Source organism: Anolis sagrei, chromosome 4 (assembly GCF_037176765.1).
Source record: "Anolis sagrei isolate rAnoSag1 chromosome 4, rAnoSag1.mat, whole genome shotgun sequence".
Classification (NCBI taxonomy): Eukaryota; Metazoa; Chordata; class Lepidosauria; order Squamata; family Dactyloidae; genus Anolis; species Anolis sagrei.
The window spans coordinates 37,877,111-37,898,924 of record NC_090024.1 but is presented as its reverse complement, the minus strand read 5'-3'; the positions used below and the strand labels follow the sequence as shown (position 1 = coordinate 37,898,924).

The 21,814-nt window shown below is 38.2% G+C and overlaps 1 protein-coding gene across 7 annotated transcripts in view; it reads left to right on the top strand.

The window, feature by feature from the left end:
- Window positions 1-21,814, top strand: part of RALYL (RALY RNA binding protein like) — a 310,011-nt gene that overhangs the window by 269,994 nt on the left and 18,203 nt on the right. For all 7 annotated transcript variants that reach the window (XM_060775546.2, XM_060775547.2, XM_060775545.2 and 4 more), the window contains 3 exons: window positions 8,977-9,024; window positions 10,851-11,014; window positions 21,077-21,190. In XM_060775546.2, coding sequence (XP_060631529.2) covers window positions 8,977-9,024; window positions 10,851-11,014; window positions 21,077-21,190 — 326 coding nt within the window. The remainder of the gene's footprint in view (window positions 1-8,976; window positions 9,025-10,850; window positions 11,015-21,076; window positions 21,191-21,814) is intronic.

Below are 21,814 nucleotides of genomic sequence, written 5' to 3'. Positions count from 1 at the left end.
TTCATATCAAATAACACTTAAAACAAAATCATTTAAAGACTGATAAAGCACTTGAAGACTATTTAGAAGTATAGTGTCTATTTCTTTCAGTTTGTATCTGTTTCAACAATATGGGATTCCTCAGAGGATTTTAATTAGGACAACAATGCAGAGCGAGAGGAAGAAGGGGAAAATCCAGGTTCTAGCGTGGAAAGAATTCAGGATTCACTTAGCACCTTGGACAGTTCTGTTTAAAGCAGATAGACTTTCATCAAGAAGATAAGTATTCTCTGAGATCCCATCTGATCTTGGAAGTAGGGTCAACCCTTGTAGTTTTTGGATGGGAGATCACAAATTAATACCAGTTCCTATGGGCTATATTTCAGAGAAAGGAAATTGCCTTCTGAATATCCCTTCCTTAAGAAATCCCTACAAAATCAGTGGGGTCAGCATAAGTAGACAAGTGACTTAAAGGGAGAGATACATACACGAGGAACTCAAGTATTAGTTCAGTACTAAGCAACATGAGGGTAAACCTTCAACAGAGCTGTAGTTTTGCTGGATGTCCAATTATGCTTTAATGAGAGTATGCTTTGCATTAAGAAAGTGGAGTGGCTCTAAAATGACTTGAGTAAAAAGAGAGACCATGGTTCATCCAAGGCACAGGAAAATAGCAGAGGCTCCCTGGACCAAAGAAATATTAACACATTAAGTTCCTCTCATATCCTTTCTTTCTGGGATGAAAAAAAAAATCTAGGGTTGAAGGCAGTTCCTTCATACCAATCTGTCTTTTGAATTTCTAACTTTATCCATTAAGATGAGGAATAAGTCAAGAATTGTGGAAATAAATGTTAGGTTAATTTTGAAGGAAACATCTTAATGCAGTTGTATGAATTAGCCGAAAAACATAACCCAGAGTCCACATTGTGATGATATATCCAACAGGCTTTCAAAGCTCACAGGTTTCTTCATCAAGCAGCAGTAGTATACGAGCAAGGAGAATGAAGAAGTTTGTGAACTTTGAAATGCAATGGGAGTTGTAGGAGCTCTTCTTGCGAACTCCATGAAAACGAAGAATCATATGACATTGGATAATCACTATTCCTTTATTATCAGATTATCTACTTTGATTTCCCATTGACCCAATTCAGTAGATGTCCATACATCAGCTTCAGGGTAGGTTCTCCCCTAAACGTTCACTGCAAGTGCAATTGGCCCAAAACTACAAGAGAAGGCGGTCCTCGGAGGCTCCATGAAGGTTTCTTGTTCTCTACAGGTACCTAACTTTTTCTGTTTGTTCTTTTGCTGCTCTCCTAACTCTGTACATCACCTCTCTGACTTCAAGTGGCAGACCCAATTTTCTTTGTGTGGGTGTTGTGCCATAGGTCTTTGACCCATTAGGAAGAAGATGGAGCTGTACTGCTCCATCTTCTTTCTTGCCTTCCTTCCTCGCTCCATCTCTCTCTCTCTTTCTCTCTTCTTTATTGCTCCATTTTTTTCTCCCTCCATCTTTTTATACTTTGCTTTTTCATCACTGCATACCTCTGAACAAAATGCATAGTTACTCAGCTAGATCCTGAATTTCTAGAGCCTGAAATTCAAGATTCAAGTGACATGTAATCTGTCTAACTGTTCCATGAGTGTGAAATGTATTTTTCTCTATTTTAGAGGTTTCCCTGGCCTTTTTTTCAGTGGAATCAGGAAATAGTGTTTTCCTTTACTGGTTCTAAAACATAAAATCCTTAAGTATTATTTCCAAGCTAATTGCAGCCCTTCATCATATAGCAAAGTAATATTGTTAGCAATGGAGTTCGTGTCTGCAAATAAATTAATAGCTTCTCTGATTATCCCAGAGTCCTTTATGTGTGTATTTAATCAGGCACATTGACTAAAGAGGAAGAGACAAATGAAGAAGCTGTGTTTGGAGATACATAATTGCACATTATGAGTTTGTAGCAATCTTTTCATAGAATCATAGAATAATAGAGTTGGAAGAGCCCACATGGGTCATCTAGTCCAACCCCCTGCCATGCAGGAAAAGCACAATCCTTGACAGATGGCCATCCAGCCTCTGTTTAAAAACCTCCAAGGAAGAAACTTCCACCACATCCGACCCAGAGAGTTCCACTGTTGAACAGCTCATATGATCAGGAAGTTCTTCCTAAAGTTCAGATGGAATCTCCTTTCCTGTAATTTGTACCAATTGCTCTGAGTTCTAGTTTCAAGGGCAGCAGAAAACAAACCTGCTCCCTCTTCTACAAAGGAGACAAAAGAAATTTCCCAAAAAGGTTTACAAAAACATGAATGAAAGTATATAAAACAGCTTGTATGGAATTGCATCCAACTAGACCTCTGAACAATGGCATGGATTTTGTCAAAAGCAAAAGTGTGAATTGTTCTGCTTCCCTTTGGAGATCCTATGTTCTCCCTCAAAATTTCCTCCATGGAGTTACAGGACTTTGCAGAGAAGGAGGAGAAGAGCATTATGTAAACAGGAGCCTTCTCGTGCAAAGTTGGATTTCACCCATTTGTTACGGTTGCATGCCTCCTTGGATGTGAGGGCGATCTGGCTGCAACATCTGTCACCCCATTGATTGCCAGGGTTGATTCGGCTGATCTGGCTGGCTAGGCGGGTGTCCCCTTCCTCCCTCACCGCTCCATGTGCGTCCCTCCCGAAGCTGCGCACTCGGTGGAAGAGGACAACGTCCCAGGTATAGAAGGAGTGTACCGAGGTCTCCAGTCTTCGGTCCCGGGTTTACGATAGCTGCGCTCCCCTGCTAGAACCTCCAAACAAGCTCAAGGTTGCATGCCTCCAAATCATTTCTAGCTTATGATGACCCTAAGACAAACCAATTCCTACAGTCTCTTGGCGGGGGGGGGGGGGGGTACTGCATTTCTTTGAGATGGAGCGGATATGGTTTGCCCAAAGTCAATCAGTGGATTCCTGTGGCCAAGCAGGGTTTTGGACCATAGTCTTCCAGGATTCTGAAAGCATCACACACACAAAAATTACTCATTGAAGCTAAGTGGAAAACAAGCATTTTTTATGACAGATGTAGTTCTGCTATTTTTCTGTTGAAGTCAGTTGTCATTCCTCATTGGCAAAATGGTCATTCTGTTTTCCACACTGGTCTATAATGGCAAAAGAATAAAGTCCCATTCATGAATCTAAAAAAACAACCTGTTCACCAAAGCTGTCTATAGTCATTTTTTTCACAGTCGTTTCTTGTTCATGTTTATCTTCAGTAGTGATTATGTTTATGTTGTAGAAAAAGAGGGAGGCAAGGAAAATTAGGTTATGAGAAGAAATTACCAGTACAAATAAATGTGAAGAGGACTAAACAGTATTATGGCATCATAAATTAGGGATTCAAAAATGTACTTTTAAGGCAACAACTCCCACCAGCATCTGCCTTGTATAGTGGGAATTATAATTTTAAAATGTTTTACCATAAAGACAAACATGCGTATTGTGGTATTCGCTTTTGTGGACTAAAAACTTCATGACCAGATGTAGGCATGGGAATGAGCTTCCAGATTTCTTTGTCTACCTCCTGGGGAACTGACTTTGAAGGTTAGAGAACCTGGTTTATATATGACAACATTGTATGCAGTGAATGTTTTATAAAGCAGAGGTTAAGATCATATGGGGAGGCCCTGCTCTTGGTTCCGCCTCCTTCGCAGGTGCAATTGGTGGGGACGAGAGACATGGCTTTCTCAGTGGTGGCCCCTCAGCTATAGAACTCCCTCCCTAGCAAAATGAAGTCAGCGCCCTCTCTTCTGATCTTTAGGAAGAAATTAAAAATGTGGCTGTGAGACCAAGCTTTTGGACAATAAACTCAGTGCAATAAGTGAAATGGAACAAGTGCAATTATGACCAGAAACGCTCCTGGACGATGACTTTGGATTGTGTGGTTTTAATAATTGATTTTAATGTTTAGATACTTTAACTCTGTGGTTTTTAATGCATTGTTTATTTTATTTGTATATCTGTTGTATGCGGCATTGAATTTTTGCTACTTGTAAACCACTCTGAGTCCCCTTCAGGGTGAGAAGAATGGGGTACAAATATAGTAAATAAATAATAAATAAATACAATGTGGTGGAAGCTAAGCTGAAGAGATAGGGTATATCATTGGTGTAGTCAAGTGATGGATGTAATTTCTCTAATTTTATTCATGATTTTTTAAAATAAATCCAACTCTGTATTTTTTTTAAATGTGCACAAAAACCCAAGTAAATAGAAGTGTTAAGTCCAGAAGAGTCCCTGCTGTGTGGGTTTGTTATCTGAAGCGAAATGTTAAGGAGTAAGCACATTTCAAAATGTTAAACCCGCTATCCTTTATACCAGTAGTCTGATTTGAATTCTATCACATTAATCTGTTGTGTATATAGCTGGTGTTGAGGCAGGGGACTTACAGAAAGAAAAAAAATTAATACATCTGTTTATCTGACTGTGATGTCCATGTATATTTGGACTTAAGTTATTGACAATCTTGTATAACTGATAAGTCAACAAAAGCCAAGCTTTTGTATTTTAGAGGAATTCGGTCTTCTTTTTATTCCTTGTTACTTATTCTACAGAAAATGAGAAGTCTGTACTCCAGTTTAAAATGAAAAGAGGAAGAAAAGCAGCTCAGCCTTATATTATTACGCCAGGGAATGTAGACAATTGTGTGTGAAAATCGGATTCAGTGAATAATGCATTGTGCTATGCCCTTAGGTAACTAGAAATGGAACAGTCTTTTTCTGTCATAATTTGAAATGTTATTGTTTCGTTTTTCAAGTTTGTTTGTTTGGTTGGTTCATTCTCTTTTTTTTCTGTTTTCATGATTATGTAAAAGGAGAAGCTTGAGGGTAGAAAAGAAAACCTTTTTTAAAAAAAGGATATGATGAACTATTTCAAAATGTCAAGATTCTTGCCTTGTTTATATTGTTTGTTCTCTGGCCATCTCTATAAAACTGCAAAGCATGGAGTCTGCACCCAATCCCCGACTGCTCAGGTCCATTAAAGGAAGGAGTTGTTTCCAGTACATATCTGCCACAAGGTGAACTATCCTAGAAGGAACTGCTCTCTTTTCGTATACTTATATTGCCCTTGAATCTCAAACACTTTCTGATGGAAGTCAGGGAGTTTCTAGAAAAGTCCTAGTGTGTAGTAGCTATATAGTGAGGGAGAGATTGATGTAAATGCTATTGCACAAGGAAGGACCTATGAACAATAACAACATATTTTAGTCCCTTACCATTTTTCACAGATTGAGAAAGTAAAGAAGGACCACAAGAGTAATCTTGTCCCACCTATTCAGGAATATAACTTTTCCTGAGTCTATTCAACTTCAGTTGATTCCTCCAGTGAATTCCAGACCTTCCAAGATTTGAAATCTTTCCAATCAGTCCGTTCCATTATTGAACAGGTTAGATGATTATTCCAGATACTTAGTTGCCATTTTCTTTTTCATCATTTGAATCCATTGGCTCAGGTCCTGTCCTCAGGAAGTAGCAGAAAGCAAACTTACCCTACCTTTCACATGATAACCCTTCAGACTTTTAAAGGTTGATTGGTATCATTTCACCTCCCCATCATCTGAACTCAAAGTTCAGCATCCATGCAATACATTAGAAGCTTGACAGTTTTGAAATTTAGTCTGGATCTACACTGCCATATAACCCAGTTTCTAAATCCAGATGATCTGCTTTGAACTGGATTATACGAGTCTACACTGCCATATAATCCAGTTCAAAGCAGATAATCTGGATTCAGAAACTTGATTATATGGCAGAGTAGATAGAACTTTAGTTGCACTTTTTGTCTCTGCTTCAACGTGGTCTATCTGTCTTCCGATATCTGTACTGAGTGAAATCAATTGGAATATCAGCACCAATACACAAATATCTACTTGTGTGGAGGGGCTCTTTTGTAAACACTCCACTTTTACATGGGTTAGGGGTGCAGGACTCTTGTGAAAATGGAAAAAACATGTCTTAAAAGGCCCCCTTTTTTACCTGAGAGTAAGCCTATCTAGAAATTTCTAGGTCTTCCAGAGCAACACTGTGCTCCACTTTCAGCAAAGGATTTAGAGATCCTGGAAAGTGCATATCTAATCCAATATAAAATGTTAAACCTGCAAATAGCCCACCTTTATGCTTAAAGTTTGGATGTTTAGTACAAAGACATAGGGTGGTGCAAAGATGTGAGTTAACTCTCACCTTATTGTTGTAAAGTTTTACACATAAGTAACATATGAATAGAACTTTTAGCTATGGTATATATATGTCCCCATTTCTTTCTTTCTTTTTCTTTAAAATTTGCTTCTTTCTGGAAGAAAATCTTAGCATATTGAATCCATCTCCAGACAGCCATGTTCATATGGTGGAAACATATGCATTGCCACAGACTGAAGAAATATAACATCAAAATAGAGGGCAAAAGAGGTTGTAACTTCACATGATTTTTGCATCTGCTAATGCACATGTACAGGTGCAAATGTGGAAATAATGATTATAATTTAAACAAGATGAGAATGTATCTCACTTTAATGGCTCCCTTCTGTTATTATTCCAATTTCCTTGCCATATGTTAGCTGTTTATAAACAACTCCATGACTCTAAATCTCCATTTTTTATGCTTTTTCCCCTTCTGGCTGGGAATGATAGGAATTGTTGTTTACTCAATTTGGTAAAGTACTACAACGTGGTATATACTATGTATTCCAATGCAATTAAGTTCTCTTCCCAGTTTGACTAGAACAAGGGAGCAAGAGAGAAGACCTTCTGACTATTGATTCAGCCAAGGAGGTTGTCCTGCTCATCCCACAGTGTTAAATCCACCTGTTCAGAAAATATTTCATCTTCTGAGACTGGATTTCATTACCTGCCTGCCATTTGTTGTTGTTGTGATGTGTCTTCAAGTTGCCTCCAATTTATGGTGAATCTGTCACAGGGTTTTCTTAGCAAGATATATTCAGAGGAGGTTTATCATTGCCTTATTCTTGAGCTAAGAGAATGTGACTTGCCTGAGTGAGTTTCCATGGCTGAGTGAGGATTCAGACCTTAATCTCCCAGATTCAAACCATGCTGGCTCTCTTTCTGGTTACTCATTCTTCAGTGCTGGCTTTTTAATATCATCTGTTATATTTAGCACTGCAATTGTTTTAAAGTTGTCTTATGGATGACATGTATATTTCTTCTATATTGCTAGGTTTGTTGTTTGAATGGTATTTTATGATTCTTGAAACCTTCTTTCAAGTACAAGAAGAAAAACAGGGTATAAATATTTTAAACAAAACAGATTCAATTTCTCATGAATCAAAGTATGGTTGCTATATATAGGAGTTAAAGATATTTAAATGTAAACAGTTCTCTTTCAAGACCAATAGAATGGCAACTAAAACCATCACATCCTGAAGTACAATCTGCAGAGAATTATTCAAAATGACATGTCACATTTATTAGAAATAAGCAAAAGCAGAATAATTACCATTACCTGAAATAAATTTAAATGTATACATGAAATGACTGGTAGGATATCAGTAGTAGACTAGCAATTAATCCGGTTCTGGTATACAAGCACAACAGTAATGGCAAAATTCAGACAGCATAACAGTTTTGCAAAAGTTTTTGCATGACACAAAATGGTGACTCCAATGGAAAGATCAAGGAGACATTTTGTGAGACCAAATCAGTGCTTGAAGGCTTGAATTGCCAGGACTGAGTGGGATATGAGGGAAAACGTTATGCCTTCCCTTTTTTTTGAGAATAATAATAATAATAATAATAATAATAGCTTTATTCTCCAATATATCACACAGAGTCCTAGACACTTGAGAAGTGTTCAACGTGTGATTATATACAAAAGCCAGCATTGTGATCTTGTTTGCTGTGTACTAATCTTGTTATGTATCACATAATAACTTTATTCTTATACCCCACCAACATCTCCCCGAAGGGACTTGGGGTGGATTACAAGTGGGACAAAAAGTTAAAAAAAAATAAAAGCAAAAATAATCAATAAAACAAAAAATAAAATAAAATAGGAGCATTATAAAATGCAACAGCCAAGATAAAACAGACTAACATAACAAAATAGAACAGATTACATTGGAGCTCCATCAGACCAGGTTCAACAAAAACAGTGACCAAGATTTCTAAAATGGGCATGGCCAAGCTTTAAAAGAGCTGCACAAGGGGTAGTGCAAATAGTGTACCATAGGGCCAGCGAAGTTGATGAAAAGCAAAACAGAGCGCAATCTGGCGACTTAGGGACTGGGTATGTATAACTAGGGACTAACCATTCAATCTCAAATGCTTGCTGGAACAGGTTTTCAAATCCCTACAAAAAGAGGACAGTGTGGGGGCTTGCCTAATCTTCCTGGGGAGAATGTTCCAAAGCAGGGGAATTTGTGGCTAAAGCTTGAGTCAAAATGATACTTCTATATTTAATCAAGTACTTCTTTTAATATTTGTAAATTAAAGCATCCTCTGTAAGTCTCCCTCTCTGTCGGAGCTGTGTGCAACAGTTGAATTACCTAATGCAGTAATGGTTTTAATAATGACAGAATGAGACAGTTACTACGAAATAAAGGAAAATAAATATGTTTGGGAATATACTACTTCAGCTAACAAGGTGGGGATTTCATGGATCTTAGTGGAGGCAATATTCCCAAACCCATCTGGGTGGTTAAGATAGGGACAGCTTGACTTTCTGATAGTTGAATAGTCAAAATTGTTAAAAATATTGTATAAAAAAAGACTGCATGCTATGTGTATAATTGAATATATAAAATACAAATGGAATTTGTGTTTAAAGTAGGGTCATGTCTCCAAAATGTAAAATTATGTATGTATATGCAAATAGAAGTCTTCCAAAATTTGAAAACATCTGAAATGGGTCAGATTAGGAATATTTAAACTTTTTTATCCTTTCAAAATGATGCACAAATTAGTTTAGGTGTCTCTTGTGTCACTTTGTGTAATTTTGTCTTCTTCCTTCTGCAGTGGCTACGTCTTTGATTATGATTACTACAGAGATGATTTCTATAATCGGTATGTGTAATTTATATTTCTGTTTTTAGATATATATATATATATAAAGTATACTTGCAATATGTCTTGATCAGTAGATCAGAACAGTTTCCTTTATGAAATCTTTTTCCAGACAATGGGGAGGATATTTATTTGAACTGAAGAGAATGTACAATTTTAAAAGAACAGAACAATTAAAACCACACAAAGTAAATATTAAAATGGAGTTTAATGAATCATAGTATATTAAAAGTTCAGAATTATATTTAATGAAATACAGTTAAAATATTTAAACATTATTGAAAATGAGTAAGTTTAAAAATAAGAGAGTTTGTCTTACTAATTACATGAAGGAAAACAATTAGAATTTGTCACCTGAACACAACGGCCAACCACATACATAGCTCATGTTAATTTTTTTGTTAAATTTTATATTTTTGTATAAATATTTTAAGCTGGATATCCCATTGATAGTCACTTCATTTAGAACTAGTTTTGGTTCAAATCACTGTATAAATTTATAACTTCTTCACTGTATGTGTATTCCAAAGTAATACCCTCACAAGTTCCAATGAACTGGAAATGCATTTTGTTGTTATTGTGTGTCTTTGAGTCATTTGCAATATATGCTGACCTCAATACAAAGCTATCATCTATCACCTTCCAATTCAAATTCTAATAACGTAGTCTTTTGTGTGTCCAGGTAGGAATCTCTCATTCAGTATGAGCCATGGATTGAGGTTCCAAGTTTTAGCCTGCCACTTCTGGACTCTCACTCACTGAGGTGTTCTTGCGAGTTTCTCTGTAGATTTTAGATAGTTGTTTCTTGATTTAAGGCATTGGTGTGCTGGTTGATATCCAAACAGAGGATAACCGTGCTTGTGATGGAGGTGGGAGCGAGAGAAGGGCCTCCCCGGAGGATCTTAGAGTTCGCACCGGTTCATAGATGGAGATGTGAAAGAGAGGCAGGGCCTGAACCGTTTAGGGCTTTATAGGTCATTACCTGCACCTTGAATTTGGCTCTGCAACTTATCGGTGAAAAGCACACAACTTCATTTTAGATGAATTAGGAATCAGCTGGTTTTCTCTGTAATAGGCAGTAAGAGCACCCAAAACTTCGAGGAGCTTCTGTTCAACTGTTCCAAAGCTCCCTGCTTGGGTGGTGATGGCATGATCATCAGCATAGATAAAACTCTCTGTCCCTTCTGGCAGTGGCTGATCATTTGTGTAAATGTTAAACATTAATGGAGCAAGCATGCTCCCCTGAGGCAGGCTGTTCTTCTGTTTTCGCCATCTGCTTCTCTGGCCTTGGAACTCAACAAAAAGCTCATGTTATGTAGCAGATTTCCTATGAAGCTGATGACATTTCTGAAAAGTGAAATTAATCTATCATCCTTTAATGAAAAAGTTTCAGCCAATCCATGATTCAGGACTAGTTTTCTTATTACCAGATACATTACCATGAAGTTAGAAAAGTAAGACGTTGAAACTATGAATGTCTATGTGTTTGTAGGTGTAAGTGTGTACTCGTGATTATTAAATCCACAATGTACCTGCACAGTTGAAATGAAAATATGTAAAGGAGAGTTATCATTTCACAAATGACGACAGTCTGTTAAAATATTTTTCATGGAAATGAGGACATTGCACTTGGTTATGTCAGAAATGCAGATACACAAACTCTTCATGCACAAAGGTCCTTGGAATCACATTTAATGTCGGTGTAAGCTGTTGAGATTTTCATTTTTTTTAAATCTCCTAGAAAGGAGGATATAAAGCCTGCGAGATTTCCTTGACACGATAGCAGTATAAAGTACCATGGCACTTCTATTTTCATTTTTTTAAAGGTTGTTTGATTACCATACCCGGGTCCCTGCACCGCCTCGCGCTGTAATTCCATTAAAACGTCCCCGGGTAACAGTAACAGCAACTCGCCGAGGAAAGGGGGTGTTTTCCATGAAAGGTGGATCAAGATCTACATCAAGTGGAACTTCCTCATCAGGATCAAAATGTGAGTTCAGCATTGTATCAAGGAGAGTAGTCAGTATGCATCTGTGTTGCATAATGCAATGTGTGTCGATATCTAGTTCATGCTATCACTTCAGCTTTAAACGCACAGCAATATTTAGATAGATGGACTTTAAAAAAAACCCAAAAAACAACCCTATGTTAATTGTAGTGAAAAAGAGATTTCAGAGGGCAGTTTGTAGCTCTCTATATGTTGAATTGCAAGTGCTTTTCTAACTAGGGTTATTGAGAGTTAAAGTCCAGAAAGATCTCGAGGGTCCAAAGGTGCCCACTTTTCATGAACAACAATCTAGTTAGTACCGTTTGGTTATGGGCATGTTCTTCAAACTATCATTTCTGCTAGTTCTAAATGTGTGAATAGATTTTCCAAATACATGTTTCTTTGCATACTGGATTTTGCTTTCCTCCAAAGATCTTGGAAAGTGCACATGAAATCATCACATTTGACATTTATAACAACTTTTGGACCTACTCAGAGGTCCAGAGGTTGTGATAACAGCCTTGTCAGGTGAATAAATGCTGCCTATGAGTTGGAATTTTGCCATTATTGCTCCCCAGGAATCTGTCATATAAAAACTATCTTGTGTGTTTAATGGCTGTATGATTTCACCTTTGTTGTTCCCAACACAATGAGGCAATGGTAAAGATTACTTCACCCAGGTTAGAAAGCAACTAAAATGAAGAAAACTTGTCAGTCCTTTGTATTTGAAAGAAAGCTTTATATTTGAAATTAAATCCTTTAAAAAACATTGTGCTAATTAAAGAAAACAGTGAAGTTTATAAAATGGGAGGGGTTATTTCATTGTCTCAAGACTGGCTCTACCTCAGCCAGGAAAAAGGAAAAAACAGTGATGCTTTATTATTTCCTTATTACTGCTGCATTTTTGTGTCAAAAAGATGAGAAGGAGAAGATGTAATGTTAGAAATGCAGATACAAACTCTTCATGCACAAAGACCCAGTCGAAGGCTTTCATGACCGGAATCACTGGGTTGTTGTAGGTTTTTTGGGTGGTATGGCCATGTTCTAGAAGCATTCTCTCCTGATGTTTCACCTGCATCTATGGCAGCAATCATCAGAGGTTGCGAGGTCAGGTCTCACAACCTCTGAGGATGCCTGCCATAGATGCAGGCAAAATGTCAGGAGATAATGCTTCTGGAACATGGCCATACCACCTGAAAAACCTACAACAACCCAGGAGAAGATGTAGTTTTTTTATTTGGTTTTGTTGTGGGGTTTTTTCCCCCGGGGAACACTAGCCTGACCAGTGTTAAGCACCTTGAGGGAGAGGGAGTGACAGCTTTTGCTGCTTCCTTTCTTGGGCATAGCCCTGACTTGATTCCCTTTTGTTTCTTAACCATTAGCTCCAATCTCAACATATTTTAATGACATAAATATATTCACAAAAGGCACATCTAGAAAATCTCTCATCAACTAATGCCATTAAGAAATGTTATCATTATTTTCTCAGGAATAGATACTATTGGACTACAGGTTTTATACTCTTAGCAGACATACCTTGTGACATTCTTCCCCGATGTGGCGATAAAAAATGTTATTTCCCTTTAAATCAAAGCAATTGTTACTAAAGTGATACCTAATTTTGTCCTTTGGGCAATGCATTTCCTCTTCTTTCATAAAGTGTCACTATTCTTCCTGTAAGAAAGCCACTAAGAAGACTATTGTGCTGATACATTGTGAAGCGGCTGTAGTAGACTAATGCTGCTGAAAGACATTGCTTTGATATGCCAAAGCAATATGTACGTACCAAAGGGAACACAATGTGTCCTTTCAGAAGCTTGCCTTGTCATTGCAGAATATTAGAAACTCTTCACAAAACATTGTGTTTTCCTGAATTGATGGAAACCTAACCTTCACGCACTGGAATAGAACATTTTAGTCCTCCCAAATCAATGTTCTTGTGTAATTTTTACAAAACAAGACTTGCAGTGCAGGGCAGTCTTTGCATTGTGACCTAAAGAGGAAGGAGAAAGAAAAGAAGTGTTGCTGTTTCAGTGACATTGTCTGTAAGTTACCTTGAGATGGTTTGGAGGATAGGTTTACAGAAGGGGAGAAGAAGGAGGCACCTACAGGTGACACATGGTCTCCTTACCATGCTTTTGAGGTCCCCAAAATTTCCCAATTATGCCATGTGTTTGCCTTCACAGGCCATTTTAGGCCCAGGAAAGATCTGTTTTGCAACAGGAAGTCACGCAAGAGCTCCAAAGGTCTCATCTGGGCCAATAACGTTCCAACCAAGTTGCATCCCAGCACAGCTAGAGGGACCTTTGGAGTTATTTGAAAGTGAAAAACTTTGAAGGCAATGGAAACACAGTGGGGAAACCCTATAGAGGACACTTTCCCAAACCTAGACATTACTCATACCTGCTTTCCACCAGTGAAGGCTAATCAAGACAACTCCCAGAAGCACTAATCACACTGGCAGCAAAAAAAAAAAAAAAAAACCTGTAAAAGAAGAAGAATAAAAGATGGTTCTATTTTGGAAAATGTTTTTTAAAAATTGAAAATCCATCTGTCAGGTCTGATGCTCACATGTTCTTTTTTAAAAAGCAGAGGGTAATGAGAGGACTAATTTCCTCAGGAAGTCTCTATATAATCACTGCTGGAGATAGATTTGCATCCTGAAGCAGGAAAAGCATGTGAAAAGCATCCAAAGGTTTTACCTTTGGTCGGAGACAATAAGTCCATTCAAAAATTTAATCCCAGTTTAACAGTATAGGCTACATTTAGTATTCCTCAAATTCACAATATATATCATATGGATTTTGAAATGTGATATGTACACATGTTTCCACCTACAAACAAATCAAATAAATTGATTAAAGCAAAATTATCTCTGGGCTCTTCCATACAGGGCCCATAACATGGGAGCTTCCACGGTTTTACCATAGGCATCCAAACAATATCTCCAATAAAACTGAATTAATTCAGGACAAAGCAAGAAAACCCTGCTTTGTCACGAATTAATTTTACACCTGGAAAGACTTGAATCTTTCATAAGACCCAGGTCTTTCCAGGTGTGGGCCCAATCCACACAGCTGTTTCAGGTTTTTCTGGGCTACTGGAGCTCAGAAAAAACAAGACAGCAACCCCTTCTAAGACCCCCCCCCCCCAGAAAAGATCTAAATGTTAAAAATAATTACTCACCTGGTTGCCATTAAATGGTTACCAGAGCCCTCCGTGCCAGGAGAGTCAGGGAGAGGAGGAAGATTGCTCGTCGTCCACCCCCCTGGCCCAGCACATCATTTCTATGTGCCAGGAGAAATCCAACAGCAGTTTAATGGCTGCTGGATAAGTATTTTTTTTATTTTTAGCCCGTTTTTGAGGGGTTTTGTTTGATGTCTGGGTGCCCTGGCAGAAAGTCCAGCAGGGCATCTAGACACACACCCCAGGAAAGTGTGGGTTTTGGGGGGATGTGTGGGGACATTTACCAGTGCCCAACCGGGTTTCTTAAACCTGGTTGGGCACATGTTAAAGCCCTGTGTGCAACAGGCCTCTATGAACCCTCTGTTTTTTTCCATTGGGAACTGGGACATTCCTGCTGTGTCTGTGCTTGACAATTATTACTGTGCCTCTGACAAGTATTTACCCATGAGTTTAGTGTTTTCACATTACTATAACCAGAAATATTCTAGTACTCACTGCTTATGATACAGATTTTACATTTATTGGTGTTTTAAAGAGTTGGACCCAGTTTGAAATTGCTATATCTCTGCAACCATAAACAACCTATGAATGAAATCCTTACTACTTGAAAGGCCGGGGCATAGATTTTCAACTGATCACCATGAAATGCCTTTCTCAGTGCACAGACAGCCCTAGCCTGAGTTATTTGTAACAAAATGGAGTTTATTAGGCTAACTAAAGCAGATCAGCACACAGCTGAACCCTTTGAACATTATCAGCACAGTGGTTAGTAAAACTTGTTAACTGGATAACTCGTTAAACTGTAACTTTCTGTGTGATTTTAACATGCTGCCATTGTGAAATATAGTGATTTATTTATTTATTTATTTACAGTATTTATATTCCACCCTTCTCACCCCGTAGGGGACTCAGGGCGGATTACAATGCACATATACATGACAAACATTCAATGCCAATTAAACATAAAACATATATAGACAGACGCAGAGGCAATTGAACATTCCAGCTGAGCCCAAGCTTTTTCCAGCTTCATGAGGGTATCCTGGATTCTGGCTTGATTCCAGCCACAGGGGAGCTGCCGCTTCACCATCCTTTGATAGAATACTTTGATGGAGTACTTCCTCATTCTTCTGCAAGGGGCTGGAAGATTTTTATGGTTTTGTAAATTAGTTAAATTAGCCTCCCCATATAAGTGGGACATAAATTTCCTACTTGACAGATGCAACTGTCTTTCAGGCTGCATATGTCAACAGCAAGCTAGATGAATGACTGGAAGCTCACTCTGACCTGGGCTAGCTTCAAACTCATGATCTCTCAATCAATAGTGATTTAATGCAGCTAACTCTCAGTTAACTGCACCACAGCCTGGTTTTAAAACTAGGTCCATCATTTCATAACACCCTGTATTTGGGCATGGTTAAGCAACCCCCCAATTTGTTTTTTTTTTTCCTGCATTTAGTAAATATGCTAACATTAAAGACTGGTTTCTAAGCAGTTGTTCATAAATTGCACAGAAATCAATCACTTTTTTCTTTCTTGATTTGCACTGAAAGTATGTCACAGCAGAGCTTCCCCGCAGTGAGATCTTTGATCTTCCGAAGTCATTAGGAGTTCACAGTGGGTGAGATTTGCAAGTCCCACTTCCTATATTAGAATAAAAGCAGGAATGATGGCCATTTGCCTGTCATTTTCTTCTTCTTTGTGACAGATGAACTCACTCCTGAAGCAAAAGCTGAGTGCTATTAAATTTAGACTCTGCTGAAGATATTTTCCAAAGTGTGTTTCTCAAATTATCTGTTTCTAAGGGAGGCCAGTCTCTATTATTTTCCATGTGGATCACCACCACCCCATTCCCCTTACTTCTCCCATGCACACTCAGTGCACCCAAAGCACTGCTAAACCCAGAGCACTATAGAATGAATAAAGTTAGCCAGCCAACCAACACAGTGGCTACTGCTGCTCTTTCGGATCAGCAAACAGCAGCAACAACTAAACCCTTACAGTAAGAAAAAGAAATACATCCTGTAAATCACTGCTTATGGTGAGACTCATTCTTGAAGAACTGTTGAAGAATATCTCATCCACCTGGTTTCTCCCACATTTTTTCTTCCCTCAACAGGGTGGATACTTACAAGAGCTCTAGTTAGATTAGAAGAAGTAGATTGCCATAATAAAGACATCAACAGATTACATACTGATAAAACACAGTTTGGACTCCAATTGCTTTAAGGCAGAATTTTGATCTCTTTGAATTAGGTTTGAACATTATGCAGCGGCACAAAAGAAATACACTTTATACACAGAACCTCAAAATACGTCGGGGAACTCAAAATGCGTTTTAAGCAGGCTGGGGAGAGAAATGACTTTCATACTTCACTTCCTCTTGGAATTGGTTTTTCTCTCATATTCTCTGCTATCAAACCTTAAAGGGTGTTGCAGGAAGACATCGTTATTTCGCTGATTTGAACAGAAGGCTACTCGGCTGTGCATAGTGCTTATTAGAAGCTTTCTTGAAGAAAAAGAAGATGCTTCATAGAGCACTGCATATCAAAAGAAAAAAAAATATTCCTTTTACTAGCTTATCTGCTTATCTCAAAAGGAAGAAATTCATAGGTGGCATTTTTGTTATTCCATTCTATAATCCTCTCCAAATAAAATAGGAACTTCTTTTTTTTAAGTGAGTCTTGCTAGTAATACAAAAAAATTAGTAGTTCCTAGAATCAAGTTTACATTTCTGTTAGGTCATCAATTCAATTAGACAACCTTATATATGCCCTGCAATAATGGAGAGGAGGTGTTTCCTTGGGGCGGTTCCAGACAAGCCTTTATCCCAGGAGAATCTGCGTTTTAATAACACGCATCTTCTTAGGGGCCCTTCTGCACTGTGTGCTTTCTGGAGTGGGTGTCCACTCCAGGAAGGAACGAGGATAAAGTGGGGAAGACAGGAGTGATTTCCCTTCTCCCCCCCCCCCCCCCCAATTCTCCTAGCGTATCATTTGTACACGCCAGGAGAACTCCAGCAGCCAGCCCATGGAGCCCAAGTGAATTCTTTTCTTTCTTTTTTTTACTCTGTTTAGGGGGCTTTTTGGCCTGGAAAACAGTGGGAATACAATCTGGACTGCAGCCCAGACACTGGAAGTAGTGGGATTATCCCGCGCCTTCCAAGAAGGTGCAGAATAAACCCACTATCAAATTAATTAGCCACAAACCAGGGTTTTCCTGTTTTGGGGTGAATTAATTCCAGTTTGTCCAGGACGTCTTCTGGACAGCCCCTTTTTATTGTGGAAGTTTCCACGTTAAAGGGGCTGTCAGGATCCCCTCTTGATCTCCAGTTGCTTAGGGCCATCAACTCCTTATATTTGCATCAGTAGCACATTGTCTTCTTTTTTCTTTTCCTTTCCCCCCCCCCCCCCCTTTTCTGGTGGTATTAGGTGTTGCATTTTTGGGCGAGTTGTTCTTTAACTACTTGGAATGCTGGCTATTCCCACTTGTAGTATATGGCTACCACATTACATTTCAAATGAACACTGGCACCAGACATGTTTAATGTAACTCTATTTTAAATTGCTTTTAGGGTATTTGTTGTAACATTTACTTATGTTTTAGTTATTGAATTGTTTTGTTTTGTTATTTTTCATCAGAATGTTTAATTCTTTGTCATAAGCTCACTGTTATTACTATTGCTTTACTTCACCTGAGGCAATGAATGCTTGCCTTTTTGTATGTATAAACTGCCCTGAGTTCCTTCGGGGGCGGGAGAGAGAGCAGTCTAGAAATAAATAAAATTATTATTATTATTATTATTATTATTATTATTATTATTATATAAGTCAAATCTTCCACTATGACACCTTAATTCAGGGCCAGCCCAATTAGCACTTGGCTAGAAGACAACCAATGAATTTCAGGTCCTATAGAATCATAGAAGAGTTGGAAGAGCTCTCTTGGGCCATCCAGACCAACCCCTTGCCAAGAAGCAGGAAAATCACATTCAAATATGATACATTTCAGAGGAAGAAATTAGCAAACCCAGCTATAAAATTAATGGTGTTGCCATAAATAACAGGCAACTTAAAGGTACTTGCACAAACACTCTCAGCCTTACATTGATCAGAAGTGACTAGAAGCTTAAACATAAGTCAGCAAAATGTTTAGACAAAGATTCCAGAAACTCAACACTTGCCCTGTACACAGGCAGTAGGACATGGGATGTTACTCTCATTCCCTTCTTCAACATTCTGCACATGCTCAATAAGTGTTCATTTCAAAGAAGGATCTTCTATTGCTTGGATACCATTCTTATCCCACTCAAGACCTTTAGCATAGGAGTAGATTGCAATTCCCATAATTCTCTCAACTCCTATGAGCTGGTTAATAGCTCTCTATTAGTGCGTATGTAAAGTATGCAATAATACATCCCAGGTCATATATGGATTTTATATGAAAGTGCAGAAATAATGCAGGAGATCAGTTTGTAGAAGTAGCAAATTATTAATGATTATATCTTGCTACCCTAATAAAGTTAAGTGATTTGAATCTTTTAAATCCGACTAATTGCAAACCAGCATTTTTTAATAAACCCAGTGACTTGAAAAAGATATCTTTCCATCTTCATCAGATAGTTCCTTTAAAACCATTCATGTAGCAGCTTTTTTGTAGTTTTCTATCTGAAGCAGATGTTGATAGCTGTGTTGACGTTCCATGATCCATTTTACTTTCTACCAGAAAAAAATGAAACAGATGTTCCTAGAAAATTTGTGTATGTAAAAATTGGAAGTGGAAGAAATACTAAGCAGTTTTCTCATTATTCTGTTTATGATTCGGTGTAGACAGCTGAGTGCACAGTGTTGTTTTCATACATCAAGTTCTGCCTCTGTAACTACTTGCCAGGTTTTTCATCTCAGTATAAGACAGATAGCTTGATATGATTTTAAATAGGGTTACAATGAAAACAAGAGGAAGAAAGACTATGTGCCAAAAGAAGCTGTCAGCATGCAGACTGATAAATTACTAGGTTGTGTTAAAGGGAGGCAGTCTTCAGAAACATTTTCATATAAGTCTTTCACGCATTGTATCTAAAGTGGAACGTGGTATTCACCTCCCTTAGTGAGGTAAGGGCAGGGCTTTCTAACAGGTGCCTCATTTGCCCTTAACAGTGACAGCACATCAGTAAATCAATTTAGCTCTTTAAATGACCTAATTTCCACATGACACATCAGTCAGATCCACACATCTGACTGATACAAGAACAATTGCCCTTACTCGGAGTTGGCTTTATTTTCCTTCAATAGTGTCATCTCAGAACTAAATACTGTTAGCGGTAAAGTTCCATTCACTGCAAAATTTTCGGTTGTAATTCTTCAGTATTCTCAAGAAAAAGCTATTCATTTGACATTTATTTATTAAAGTGTTTGTTTTAAAACCAGATAATCATAAAATCATAGAGTTGGAAGAGGCCTCATGGACCATCCAGTCCAACCTACTGCCAAGTAGCAGGAAAATTACGTTCAAAGCACCTCCGACATCCAGCCTCTGCTTAAAAGCCTCCAAAGAAGGAGCCTCCACCACTCACCAGGGCAGAGAGTTCCACTGCTGAACAGCTCTCACAGTTGGGAAGTTCTTTCTAATGTTCAGGTGGAATCTCCTTTCTTGTAGTTTGAAGCCATTGTTCCACGACCTGGTCTCCAGGGCAGCAGAAAACAAGCTTGCTCCCTCCCCCCTATGACTTCCCCTCACATATTTATACATGGTTATCATGTCTCCTCTCAGCCTTCTCTTCTGAAAGCTCTTTAAGCTTATACATGGTTATCATGTCTCCTCATAGGGCTTGTTCTCCAGACCCTTGATCATTTTGGTCACCTTCCTCTGGGCACATTCCAGTTTGTCAACATCTCCCTTCAAATATGGTGCCCAGAATTGGACACATTATTCCAGATGTGGTCTAACCAAGGCAAAATAGAGGGGTAGCATGACTTTCTTGGATCTAGACACTATACTCCTATTTATGCAGGCCAAAATCCCATTGGCTTTTTTTGCCGCCATATGATATTGTTGGTTCACATTTAACTTGTTGTCCACAAGGACTCCAAGATCTTTTTTAAAACCAGATTTAAAAGATGCTTACACCACCAGAGAATAATCCTGGTTTTAAGCACCAGATGCCATACAAAACAAAACATTCTGAGTTCAAAGGGGAACAAGCCAGTCGGACAACCTTCAGAAGGCTATTCCACAATAGAAATGCCACATCAAAGAAATTCCTATTGTTCATACACACCAACCTATCCTCGTAAGTTGACAGGACACACAACATGGCCTCCATTAAGGGTCTCAGATCTCAGAAGGTTTATATGGGATAGGGCAATTCTTCAGGTCTCCTGAACCCAAGCTGTTTAGGGCTTTGTGAGTCAGGACCATGATTTCACAAGCAAAATGCAAGCCTGTGCAGTTGATACTGGTTTCCAGGAGAATAAAAAACTGAATGGTAGGCATGACAGGAATATTTTCAGCTTTTTCCTTTGGAACCCACCCTTGAAATAGACAAATACTTAGCATGATGTTAGCTGTGACACATTCTAATGTCCAAAGTTGTGATAGTCTTCTCTGTTCGAACTAGTATAAAGTTTTCCATTGCTATAGCCTTATATTAAAAAAAATGTCAAAAGTATCTGCTATGCACAGGATGTGTTAAATATGCAAATATGAAAAATGAAGAGGGAGATGTAGTTGTTTTGAAGACTAATTCACTCCTAAAGTAATAATATATTGAAATCAAAACCTATGCTTATACCTTTAGCTAATAGAGAGATTGTGCTCTGCATTAAAATTAATGATTTGTTTCCTGATTGGGGTGTCTTTTTTGTTTTTTTTTCTGCTCAGTGAAGTCAGATGAGTTGCAGACAATCAAGAAGGAATTAACTCAGATCAAAACAAAAATTGACTCTTTGCTAGGGAGACTAGAGAAGATTGAAAAGCAGCAGAAGGCTGAAGCAGGTAGGTGAAATGATCTATAGCTCTTGGCATCTTATTAAACTGTTAATTAATTCATTGCAAAGTTATCAATCATCTTGCCAGTTGGAGAGACAGGGGGGAATAAACTCAAGAGATACTGTAATTTCAAATGTAGGACTAGAAGGAGGCTTGAAGGAATTTGCTTCTATGAACATCTATAGCAGCTGGCAGGTGATTTAAGATTGGGCTTAAATGATTGAAGGTATGCTCTGTACCATACTACAAGTGAATAAGTCCCATTAGGTTGATGGCCTAAATTCAGCTGCTAGACCCAAGTAGACCCACTGAATCAATGTAAAGGGTGCGAGTTGATTTTGCATTCAGTGCTTTATGCTCTATTTGAGTTTGGAATAAACTAAATTTAAGTCAAAGAGACTTATTTCTGTGTATATGTGTACACAATTTCTACACATAGTACACTCCAAATTCAATCCCTGATGGCTCCATTGAAAAGATTTGTGTTGCAGACAGTAGGGAATAGTCTCCATTAACTCCTGAAGGATGCACACATTTTGGCCAAACGTTTTTTTAAGGTTAGAGGGGCCTTGGTGCTTAAAAATAGGTGTCACATACATTCATCGTTTTAACAAATGATGACAGTCTTCT